General features: G+C 38.6%; 1 protein-coding gene across 5 annotated transcripts in view; it reads right to left on the bottom strand.

Moving 5' to 3' along the window:
- Positions 1–445: 445 nt before the first annotated feature.
- DISP1 (dispatched RND transporter family member 1) overlaps positions 446–12156 on the bottom strand; it is an 84558-nt gene continuing 72847 nt past the window's right edge. For all 5 annotated transcript variants that reach the window (XM_085311797.1, XM_085311803.1, XM_085311777.1 and 2 more), the window contains 4 exons: positions 11474–11601; positions 10946–11043; positions 8795–8892; positions 446–4106 (listed from right to left, as the gene is read on the bottom strand). In XM_085311797.1, the coding sequence (XP_085167923.1) occupies positions 465–4106; positions 8795–8892; positions 10946–11043; positions 11474–11601 (3966 nt within the window). In that variant the 3' untranslated portion in view covers positions 446–464. The remainder of the gene's footprint in view (positions 4107–8794; positions 8893–10945; positions 11044–11473; positions 11602–12156) is intronic.

Below are 12156 nucleotides of genomic sequence, written 5' to 3' on the forward strand. Positions count from 1 at the left end.
CCCTGAACTGACACAACTAGGGCACTCCGGTTGATCCATGGTGCGCACCATGGTCTCAACAGGAGCCTGCCAAGGCAGCAGAGGAGCGGGGTAAGAGATGTGGCCACCATCCTCTACCCCAAATGTTACGAGTCTCACATGCCCTGGCTTCGGAAAAGGGGGAGTTTCTTCATATTACTTTATTTCTTGAGATGGCTTATAAGAAAAATTCAAACTCAAGTGCCCTGAGGCAAAAACTAAATTAAGTATAATCCATCTTCCGAGTTACAGCAAAAAACATTCTGGACAGTATCAGGTTTCACTACACGTAATGGCTTCATGAAAAGTATAAATGTTACCGTTCTATAAAATACATTTTTCATTCCAAAAGGAAAATTATAATTCATATTTAATCAGGACCTTACTCATTAGTTTTTAAATGTACTTTTAAAAGAAAGACACAAGATTGCCAAATTAAAGATTTATTATAGCGTTTTTATTAACAAACTTTCATTGGAAAGTTCTGGGCGCATTAACAGAGGAGGCACATTGGCTTCGATGTTTGGCATTTGACAGGCAACAGAATTGCACTTCACTGTTAAAGCCTTGCTACAACAGTGTGAATTTTCATGGCAACCTTCATAGTGAGCCTCTCTCCCCGACCTACTCAGCAGGTGTTTCTGATCATTTTGGTCAGCCTTCAAAACCTGCTCATTCTCCAACAAATGCTGATGGGTTTTGCTCTCAGCTTTCTTCTTCTGCTTYGACATAGAGGCTTGCTTGCTTTCAACCCCGTTTACTTCCGTACCACACTTTCCATCACATTTGTCCTTCTGACAGAGTCCCTTTTGGTTAGTTGATACACTGTTCTCACATTCAGAGCAATGCATCATTAGAGGCCCTGCATTTCGGCAGAGAAATTGCGAGGAGCTCATCACTTCTGGAAGAGTTTTTATGTTTTCCTCCGGGTTTTGATGACCACATGAATCTGTCCTATTTACTCTTTGATGTGCCTGAAACTGTTGTACTGACTGGAAGAAAAAATTTTTAGGCAGAGAGTTCTGTGTCATCGTTCTTTTGAGCCTTTCTTGAAGGCAACCGCAGCGGAGGACGTGCTGGACTGGGCGCACGTACCCTTCTGGAGCCTGCTGCAAAGCATTCACGGGAGCCGCAACGTTTTGGAGCTGTACTGCTCCAGCTGAAGGAGAGCACTGGTAACAGAAGGTATCACTTAACTGTTGACATGAGTGCGGGCTCCACTTCACTGCTACCTGCTTATATGCATCAGGACAGCTRCAATGTCTGTTTGGAGAGAAAAGTGGGCATACGGTACGTTGGTCAACAGATGACTGTAACACAGCTGAACCAGCAACTTTTTGAATGCTTTTATTCACTTCACTGTTATATGCTGAATGCATAGGCATACACGTGTTTTGGGGCCTGCTACTGAAGAGTTCAGAGCAGATATGWGTTTCCTCATAAGTCACTTTCTCTGCAGGGTTACAGTTACTGGTTTGGGATGCCAGAGGCTCCAGCTCATAGTGCTCATGCTCCATTTCTGGTTTTTGATTTCTGGAGTCCAGCTGGTATTTGCTAACTGAATGTGATTTATTTTGTCCTCTGCTTCCCTGTCCTCCTGAAAACGTCTGAGAGAAGGCATTGCATTGCAGTTTTTTTGGTAGTGGAATCTGGCCACAAGTGCCCTGGGGCCCAAGGCAGCGGCACATGCACTGGAAGAAGAATGTTGCAAAAGCCCAACTAATGCACATTATAAGCATCATAAAGGTGCCAAGCTGCGTGTAGGCCAGCACTGTAGAAGGCATCATCATCGCTCCAGCTACAAACGTGGTCAATGCAGCCATTGCAATAGCAGAACCCATACGGCTTAAAGAAAAGATGACTTTTCCYTCTCGGTCAGGATCAGGGGCTAAGCGATAAGCCACTCCATAGTGAACAGCAAAGTCTACAGATAAGCCGACAGCCACAGAAATAGTGACAGATTCTAACACATTTAGCTCCCATCCAAGAAGAACCAGAGAACCTACAGTGACAAAAATAGTTCCAGCTATTGAAACGATTGCATAAAGGCTTATAATTATGTTCCAAGTTGTAAGAAGCATTACACTAAACGCAACAGCAACTGAAAGACCCATGGCAATCAGAGTACCATCAGACAGGCTGTCCTGAAGATCATAAAATTCTAAATTACTCACAAACCAGCCATTGCTGAGACCCTCGGGAGCAGAACTAAGCTCATTTGAAATCCAGGAGTCCACCTCTTTGTAGAACTGATGCATTTTCTCATAAGCAAGTGTGAAGAGGTAGGTGCTCTGGAACTCCAACACCACTGCCCGAATAGTGTCATTTAGGTCAAAGCGAGGCCCTGGGGTTTTGCTATCTAAATGGTACCCTGTGCTTCTTTCTAACTCCATTATAGCTCTCTTGATACATAATTCAAAAACTTCTTGCTTGTATGGAAAGCTCCAGTGGCTGCAGCAAGGGTAAAGAGATGGCTCATCGCAGTCCTGATTTTCCATCCACTGCTTAAATGTTTCGATAAAGCAGCTCGTGAAGTCTTGTTCTTCAGTCTGATGATAAAATGTTTGATTTCTTAACTTCTGACAGAAACGTAAAATCCAAACCTGTGAAGCTGGGCTAGCAATATTAAAACTACTATCCAGCTGCAACTTTCCTTTACTTTTAGGGTTTAAAGGGTCACCATTATCTTCAGGTATGACACCCCAGATAACCGTAATTGGCATGTGGAGTTCCTCTCCATGGTGGACACGTTCAAACATAAAAAGCTTTTTGTATTCTGCATCATATCGTTCAAACGGGTGAGAAGACCTAAATACCTGAAACTCAGAGAGCTCCAACGATGGCAATTTCATCTTTGGATTTACACACACAATATATGCTCCACCTATTGTTAAGGCAAGAAACCAGAAAAGCCAAATGTATCGAAATTTGATAACAATGCACGGCAAAACTTTTTCAAAAAATATCCTGGATGCTTCTGAGACYGCAAAAATAACCTTGTGGAACATTTGGCACAATACTGTCCAGCAGTTTTTGTTGTTGTATACCCTCTGCTGAGATTTTTTAAAGCAACTGAAAATATTGAGAAGGTATCGTTCATGTAATACAACTACAGCAGGTAGCCATGTAACCATCAAAACATAATTCACCAATATGGCAGTGCCAGCGTAAACACCAAAACATCTGATTGCTGTGATATTGCTGACATAATTAGCATAGAAGGCAGCCGCGGTGGTGAAACTGGTGACAAACATGGAAAGAGCAGCATGCTGCAATGTGATGCTTACTGTCTCAGAAGTTCCAGCATGAGGTTTATCAAACTTTGTGTAGTTCCAAACATCACATAAGACAAAAGCATCATCTGCTCCAATTCCAACAAGAATAATTAATGCAGTGAGATTCATAAATGGAAAAAACTCAAAATTAAATACTACCCGATAGAGAAAATAAGAAACAATCAAGGAGCTAATTATTGCAAACATAGTCATCAGCGTGATAAACATGGACTTCGTGTATACACACATAACTAACAGAACAATTACAATGGCTATGGCAGGATACACGGTATCCATCAACAGGTAATCTTGAAACAAACTATGTTTTATTCCAAACTCAATCCCGGTGATGGTTGTTACACCATCAGAAGAGTTCCAGTTCTCAAAGTTATCCAGGTAAATATTCATCATGCTTTCTCCTTTCTCAGTCGGAGAGAAGAGCATGCTGTATTTTAAAGCTGGTAGGACATAGTCAGCTGTCTTTGGGCTTAGAAAATCCTTGTCCACTAGGTAGTGGAGGATCTGGTAAACAGCATTGTACTTTGTACATTTACGAGGCACATTTGTACACTTGAGCTGGTCCTTCCTTTTGGCATTCATGTCCCAGCAGTCCGGTCCCAAGGTCCCATTGTAGTAGTATTTGGCACACGTGCGAAGCAGCTTTAGGGTGTGAGAGACATCTCGTTCTACAACTTTTTGACATGATGACCTGTTGTTTAAAATGGCAATATAGTTGCCCAGCGTCCAGCTAGGACAGCACGAAGCAGCAGTGGCTCTCTGGCAGAGATCACCAAATTGGGAATGAGATCTGATCTGTATAAAGACAGGCAAGGCAAAAATCCATTTTAAAGCAAGAGTCTGAATGGTATTTTGAAATTAGAAACATTCACACACAGAAAATTTAAGTGTGATGAAAATTGAGCTTACAGTCGTTTTGTGTTAATATTTTAAACTCTTACTTCCACAGACAGTGTTTGATCTGCATCACATTACTTATACCAGGCTAAATCAGCAGTAACTCTACCGAACTGTCACAGCAGCACAAAAYTGGCAAAGCGGTAAGAATATCGCACTGCAGCAATTCTAGTCTACTGTTTGTAGATGCACCGAGYTCTCTTCCCGACTGAAGATTGTTTCTCTCCTCTACTATCTCATACCATAGTCCTGAAAATAAACAGCCAGTCATACATTAGAGGAGTCTCCTTCTGCTTGAAATCACACGCCGAAGTTTCTAGGAGAGGCAGGGATTCACCATCCGGAAAGAAGGGACGTGACAGCTCTACAGCAACGACTTCCATCATCTGGGCTCTCTTCTACAGGCTCCGACTTCGTGAGCCTCTCGTACACATCTCCCGAAATACCGAGCCTCCCCCAGGGCGCTGCACGTCCCCGCCTGAGCCAGCAGCTCCCGCACAGGAGAGTCGGATGCAGCCCAAAGCCGCCCAGCCTGAGCCCCGGGGCGCAGAGAGCGCTCACGCCTCGGGGCGCTGCGCCCACCCCCGGGACGTCCCGACGGCCAYCCCAGCGGGAGGAAACGAGCGGGAGAAAATCCTGCGGCAGCAAGAACCTTAGCCGGTATTTTAGTTTAGAAATCCCCTTAGCCAAACGAGCGTTAATCCTTATGTGCATACTCTTCTTTAAGACCGTTCTAGATTTAGGTGAAGCCAGTAAGAATACGACTTAGCTAAATCACCATCAGGCACTTTTAAGCAAAATTGACTGTGTCTATAAAATACAATTGAATCTCTTAGCTAACAAGGTTAGAGCATGGAAATCTGCTCTAGTGCATAAAACCCATGAACTTGATAGGGCACAGGGAATTTAAGTCTTAAAAACTTCATATGTATGCTGCTAAACAAAACTTCTGGCTTGTTATATATATCATGTGAGAATTAACCTTTCAAATATTTAGGCATATGTAAAATTTCAGTCTATTAATCAAGTTATATGCAATAAGCACATATTAATAAAGTTACATTAATAACCTATGTCCTTATGGGTTTTTAAGACCTGGCCCCTAAATCATTGTCCATGCATACTTCAGATCAGCTAGATTTAATAAAAACTTTGCATTTTTTTTTAGCAAAATTGCACAGGTTTATTATTAGCAGTCATTTATAATGCAGACAAAAAAAAAGTACTTGGGGAATCTCCTGACAGTTATAAAAGCTTTAATATGGACTTAATTTTGTCAGCCAGTTTCTGAACAAGAACAAACTGACATTCCAAAAAACAGGATAATTCACATYTGATTGTTTCCAGATAAAAACACTCACACATGCAAACTCAGGAAAAACTGAACAACCTACTAAATAAAAGGAAGCACTGCAACAGCATATCTGTATTTTTCATGGCACATCTCCAGGTTTATCCTAGGAGGATATAATAGGCAAACCCTTGGGTCAGGCAGGCAAATGGGGAGGAAAGGACTGTATTGTCTCCTCTGCGTATTCAAGTTCAAAGCGACACAAGGAGTTTATCTGCTATTCTTCAGTACTTGCTGCAGGCTATGGACATTCATTGGTAAAGTAACTGTTGCCAAAACGCAACATGAGCAGCCAGCTGAAACTTAGAAGTTAAAATATAAAATGTATTTGGGGATAACATTAAAACACTATGTAAAAYGTTAATATATTGTAGTGTTGGGCCCTCTTTCCTGGTGAACCAAAGGTATGGCCAGAGCCATCCTGCTGTTGCCAGACTGGGTCTGCCACCGGCAGCCTTTTTCTTAATTTCAGGACAACTAAAGAAACAAAGCTGTGCATCCTGTGCACATGCTGTATCTGTAGCCAGATCTCCTTGCCAAATGGATCTGTGCAGCGACAGAGAAGCACAAACACACATTTTGGGGGCAGCAGACTGGGAAAATCATTTACAGTCTTTGAAGTTTATAAAATGACTGTTTTTGGTTTATAGAGAAAACACCCTGTGATTAACACGTGAAAGAAAGGACTCTTCTTATCCAAGTAATTAAAAATTAGAACACCTCCTATAGCTATTTTGTATACAATGTTTCCATGAAGATTACAGGTTTACCATGTGCTGAGCAGCTGCAAGATGAAGCCCCTAAATGTTAGTAAAACATATAGTTAAATAGTTACAAGCAGATGGGAATGCAATTAACACWCAGGGGATTTACTTATAGCTCATATTTAAGTAAATAGTTGGTGCAGAAATCCTACTCATCATTAGAAAAATATATAAACCCTAAGGTTCATACTTCCAGAAAATGTAGTGTCTGATTTTCCTGTCTTTTAATATGGGAAGTTTTACCATGTATTTAATGAGAAGGAGAGCTGTGCCCCTGAACAAGCATGAATTCAACAACAAAGAAATAGCAGCAGCCAGAGCAGAGTCTGCAAGACCAGAAGGTCACTGAAGTCAYTTATTTCTTCTGATAGCTACAGGGTAAGCTAGCATCCTTTCTAGAGACTGGATGTTAGCAGAAGAACACAGCATTCAGAAGTGGGGCATATCTCAGCGCTTCATGGGATCTAAAAGGCGTTCAAACTTAGAAACGCCGTATGTAAGTAATAACAAGTGTTTTTTAAATTTTAATGAAAAAAGCTTCAGCTTTTTCTGTCCTGCTCTGTTATGGTGCCTGATTATTATTAAGTAATGCCCTAAGTTACAAAAAGGATCAGTGGAAACATTATCTGCAATAAATATTCTTTATAAATATTGACAGCTCTGGGTGCAGCTGAAGTAGCCAACATTTCGGTTTCTCAAGTGTTCTTATTTGAAAGGAAGAGGTACTTTTGTGGAGTTGAGATGGATGGTGCTTGTTCTTTAAAACAGTTTCCTCTCGAGTGATTTCATCACTCTTTGGTTTTGCAAAGTGGTAGTTGAAATAATGCTTTATTACAAAAGCATACACATGTACATACATATAGGGCAAAAAAAAGATKAAATCCTCGGGGGTAATACAATCATTACAAAAATTATCCTTCAGAGGTAATAACTGATTTTATTTTGTTATACAAAAATATTTTTGTTCTTTGTTTATGCTGAATTGCTTTACAATGATCTATAATATGTGAAATTTACCTGCCTCACCTGTACCTGTAGCAGTTTAATCCCATGAACATGTGCACAGATGAGCACCTCCTACTTAACTCGCCTAATTCTTCCCCTTGCAAAAGGTTATTAGACTAAATACTGCATTTTGCTCTCCTGGTTCATTTTGATTTAAAGACATAAGGGGTAAGCACATGAGCCCTTCTGCTAGTGCAAGATTCTCCGGTGGGGAAACGAGGACCAATGTGTGACCACTTACAGCAAAAGAGCCCAGTCAGAACAAATTCTGCGTCAACAGACTTAGAGGGAGGTTCATCACACAGTTCTTCACTGCAGCTCGAAATTTTAAGCAAACAAATGCCAGTGGTTAGGGAAAAGAGTTTGGGAATTTGTCTGAAAGGCAACAGTAAAACAAATACAACAAACGTTCCTCATGAAATAAATGTGCTGTATTTACGATGTTAATCATTTACGACAATTTTGGTTTTGGAGGAGGAAAAACAAGTTTCTTATCAGGAAATCAATGGCTCATTATTAATACACAAAAACATACTGCATAATTAATTTCCACATGAGGTCACCAGGACACAAAAAATAGTTGCCTAGTAATTCAAAGAACAAAATTTTCAGCAAGTCACAAGCTTGTAGTTTTAGAAATGTGCTACCTGAACGCCTAATTTATTTTAGCCTGTGTTAGTTAACACCTATTAGTTGAAATCAGACATCAATTTTAACAGTGTGCTTAACTGTCTTCTAATATATGCAGAAAAAGCTGTAATAGCCCAAGGCTGGCTATTACACTGGTCATTTTGGCTATGCAAGGTACCAAGAGTAAGGAAAGCCATATCTGTATTGTCCAAGGAAAATTACAGCTGAGCCAGATGGACAAGGCCAAAATGTCTTCTTTCATTTTCTCAATTTAAAATAAAAACTCTTAGATTATCACAAGCCAGATCTAATTACTTGTGCTCTTCATCTAGATACTGTATCTATGTTTCTTTGACATCCAGCTGCTAATTTATCATCTTTTGACTTCATAAATCTAAAGATCCACTGGCTCCCAGAGAAGACTGCATGTACTGTGAAGACGTAACCAGTTCAGCTGAAGCAGAAAAAGCAAGGAAAACAAGTATTTTCTGGGAAGCATGAACAAAAATCCAGGAAATAATATTTTAAGAGGAAGCACACAGCAAAAGTTAAGTTCCTTCAATCATTCTGTACTGAAACTTTTGAATCAACCCTAGCCTGTTCTATTCTGGATTCTAGATAGCATTAGCAGCAAAACCCAAAGAAATTCCTGTGTGTAATAAGACTGTACAAACTGAAAGCTGTTTGTTAACCCTTTGCATGCAGACTGACCATCAACAAGGATGTGGACAATGTGAAATGCTCTCATACACTATCAGATTGTAATGGGCAGCAAAAACAAACTCTGAAATACATACTTCATACCTGTGTATTAAACAAAGACCATCTTTACTTACCCTTAAGTTATCTACATTGCACATTGACTTAATTGCATTCAAATTCCATAAATTTTCTCCCTCTGTTGAAGTAAATACCACTCGTGAATAGCGATCACCTGAAATTATAGTAGGAGAGTTTATGGATTATTCAGCTATGCCTGGTATCAAAGACTGAAGCAAAATCCCACCATTCAAATGATACAGATGGAATCTTTTTCAGATCATGGGAATCATCTCCTTTTCAAGATGATCTCTTTATCTACAAGATTCAGTCCACATGAAAGCTTCAGTTTCCTTAAAGTGCTTATAGTAAATACAGCATCTTAAATATTATATACSTCTTAGAAGTTCTACTGACTTCTGTCCAAGCAAACTATCTTCTGAAATATGACAAACATGAAAATCAGAAGATCTAATCAGCAGATTATGAAATTCTTGGCACAGTATAATGGCAGCATGTAGATAACAGTAATCAAAGGCTGATTCAGTAAGACATTTGGGAATATAAATAATAATTATAAAGATGTTTCTACAAGAATGTTTTTGCTTCAGAAGTGAATGACTGCAGTAGAAATTGTTGCAATATCCTTGAGGCCATTTTAAAAGAATTCTACAGTTTAGATACACACACAGCTTAAATTACAAACTGAATCACATTTATTAGGAGACAGCTTTTAGGCAGAAAATTATTACTTAGCAGCAGCAAGATCATCATGCACAGCTAAACACATACACACTAATCTATACCCACTAATCTATGGCACTGTGTAGCACAATAGGGTATTTTGGGTTAAAGAAACATTATTAAGTTTACAATGTTTCAAATACCAAAAGGCTGAATTTTTCCTTCTGCTGTGAATTGGCAGAATTGCTGCCTCTCAGAGAACTGTGATCAAAAGACTAAGGGGGTAGTGCTTTAAGATATTTGACTGTGCTTTAGGATTAGGGAAGCTGAAATTTGCTGATCCTGGAGCATACCAGGGAAGACAAATACTGGTCAACAGGAAATAAACTGTTTTCTTTATATAATGTGCTGGCAAACCTTCCTATAGAAGCATTATTCTGTCACGACTGCTATGACTGAGACTGTGCAGAAACAGTAGGGGAAAGAAAAAAAATGAGACTTAAAATATAAAAAAGAGTGGGCAGGGTAAGAGCAGTTAACTCTGCTTCAAGCTGTGGTTAATGCTCAGTAGAGTTTCTAGTACATTTGCTCATCCTTAGGAGAGGTCTCATTAGTCTAATTCAGTTCTACTTATAGGAGCAGAATTGATCACGCTGTGCACTTCCTCTCACTTATACTTGTTGCAAGACGTTACTATAATTGAAAAAAAAATCAAAAATCTATTTGTCATCTCTGTTTTTTCTTGGTTATTGCTCTCTCAGATAAAGTAACGTAACCAAACAATTACACAATTACGTTTTCATGTTGTAATCAGTGTTCATATATTGAAGCAGCAGGTCATATACTAACGTAGCAGCAAAAAACCCCAGTTTAAAACCATTCCATGAAATAAAGGTAAGATCTACATCTGCTAACGCATGCTCTCTGCCAGAACAGGACCTATCAAAGTTGTCTTTGCAATATGTCTTTTAAGAAGTTCAGTACAGATTTCTTGGTCAAAATAATCTCTTTACTTGAAACTAAACATCTTCACAGGCACAGGCCTTTGGTTTTTAAGATTTTTTTTTGTAAAAAAAAAAAAAAAAAACACTAAATCCTAGGCAGGATGTGACCTGTGGATGTCTTTTAGAAAAGAATATCATAAAAACATAAAGAGGAAAAGTACTTTAGTTTAGGTATTTTKAGATTTGTGTTGATGGCACAGATAAAACACTTCTTTCCTAAGCTGAATTAGGTGCAACTTCTATAGGTATATAAAGAGACTGCTTTTACAATGATAACAACTCATAAAAAGTTTAAAGGAATGGAACTACTTAAAGAAAGGACTTCAAGGAAGTACCATTGCTTCCTAAGACACACCAATAGAATGCAATTTTTTAATTTGATTTCTTCAAAGGCTTCTGCAGACAAAAAGAAGGTACTTACTATGAATATACCAAATAAGAAATATTTTCCTAATATTAAAGCATACAACATGAAGAAGAGTTCAGAAATCATCACACTGGCAAACTTTTTAGGCTTCTCGGTATCATTTCTCCACTTACTTGGAATATCGCAGAAAAAGGTATCTTTGTGGAAGTTCCAATCTGCTTGCCTCTTCTCTCTTTCATAGTGATCATCTGACCATCTGTCATCCTGATGACTAACACAGGATAAATAGTTTTACTTTTCTTAAGCAAAGACATCATTAAAAGGAGTACCCAAGCTAGTCACACCTCTTCATAACTCTTGCATTAGAAAAAATATATATTTTTTTGCCAGTGTGACTTCAGTATTCAAGAACTGAAATATTCATTAGTTTTTTCTTCTTTTAGAGACTTCAAAGGAAATTACATTGAGTCTACTACTGAAAAATCCTCATAATTCAAAGAGAAAACAAAAATGCCAAGATATTTTAAACAGCTTGTGATGGGAAAAATCTAATTCCATATGAAAGGCCTTATCAGAGGATTAGATTCAGTGTTCGTTGAAATCATTGGCACTGTATACATTGAGTTCAGAGGATACCGGAGCAAGCCTCTTTTAAGCAATAAAAACAATAAACGAAGTTAATTTTGAATACAAATTCTTACCTTTTAGCCTGCTCATCTGCATATTTGAAAGGATAGTTTGCCAGTGTTGCTTTGTACCCTGTATTTTTGACCATATTATTCCACGTGACCAGTCTCTGCCCTATTGCAGTCCCTCTTGGTTCAAAACCCTAAGGGAGAATATTATGAAATTCCAGTAATACATTTCATTCTTTAGTTTTAATGGGAAAGTGGAAACATGATCAAAGTAATAGACAATTTTCATGATGAATCATAGTTACTCCAGGCATCTACATTTAAGGTAAAGYGCTTTATGACAGGGCAGTTGGACAAAGTAATGACCAACTGTATGGACTATCAAGGAATTAAGAATTCTTGTGCCTACTATTTACCTCCTTGACAAATTACGATTATTTAATCTTTGACAATGTTTGATACATTAGTTTTCAGAACAAGGATGCTCTAGATTGTCCTCTTCTGTATCTTAATTATCACTCTTTACTGATTAAATATGATTTTAAAATCCTGAAGTATATCTTTTTAGTTCTCCAAGAAAAAGCCAATATTATAATAATTTCAAAAGAGACTTTTAACCATAATTTGAGTAACTGTTGATTGTGTCAAGAAATATCCTTTACTGCACATTGCATATATACAGTACTGTGTCATAACTTATAGGAATGGTATATTTACATTTGCGGGCAACAAYAAAACATAATTTCTTC

The sequence above is a fragment of the Rhea americana genome, unplaced genomic scaffold, assembly GCF_003343005.1.
Source record: "Rhea americana isolate MKP2758 unplaced genomic scaffold, rheAme1 scaffold_109, whole genome shotgun sequence".
NCBI classification, from domain to species: domain Eukaryota; kingdom Metazoa; phylum Chordata; class Aves; order Rheiformes; family Rheidae; genus Rhea; species Rhea americana.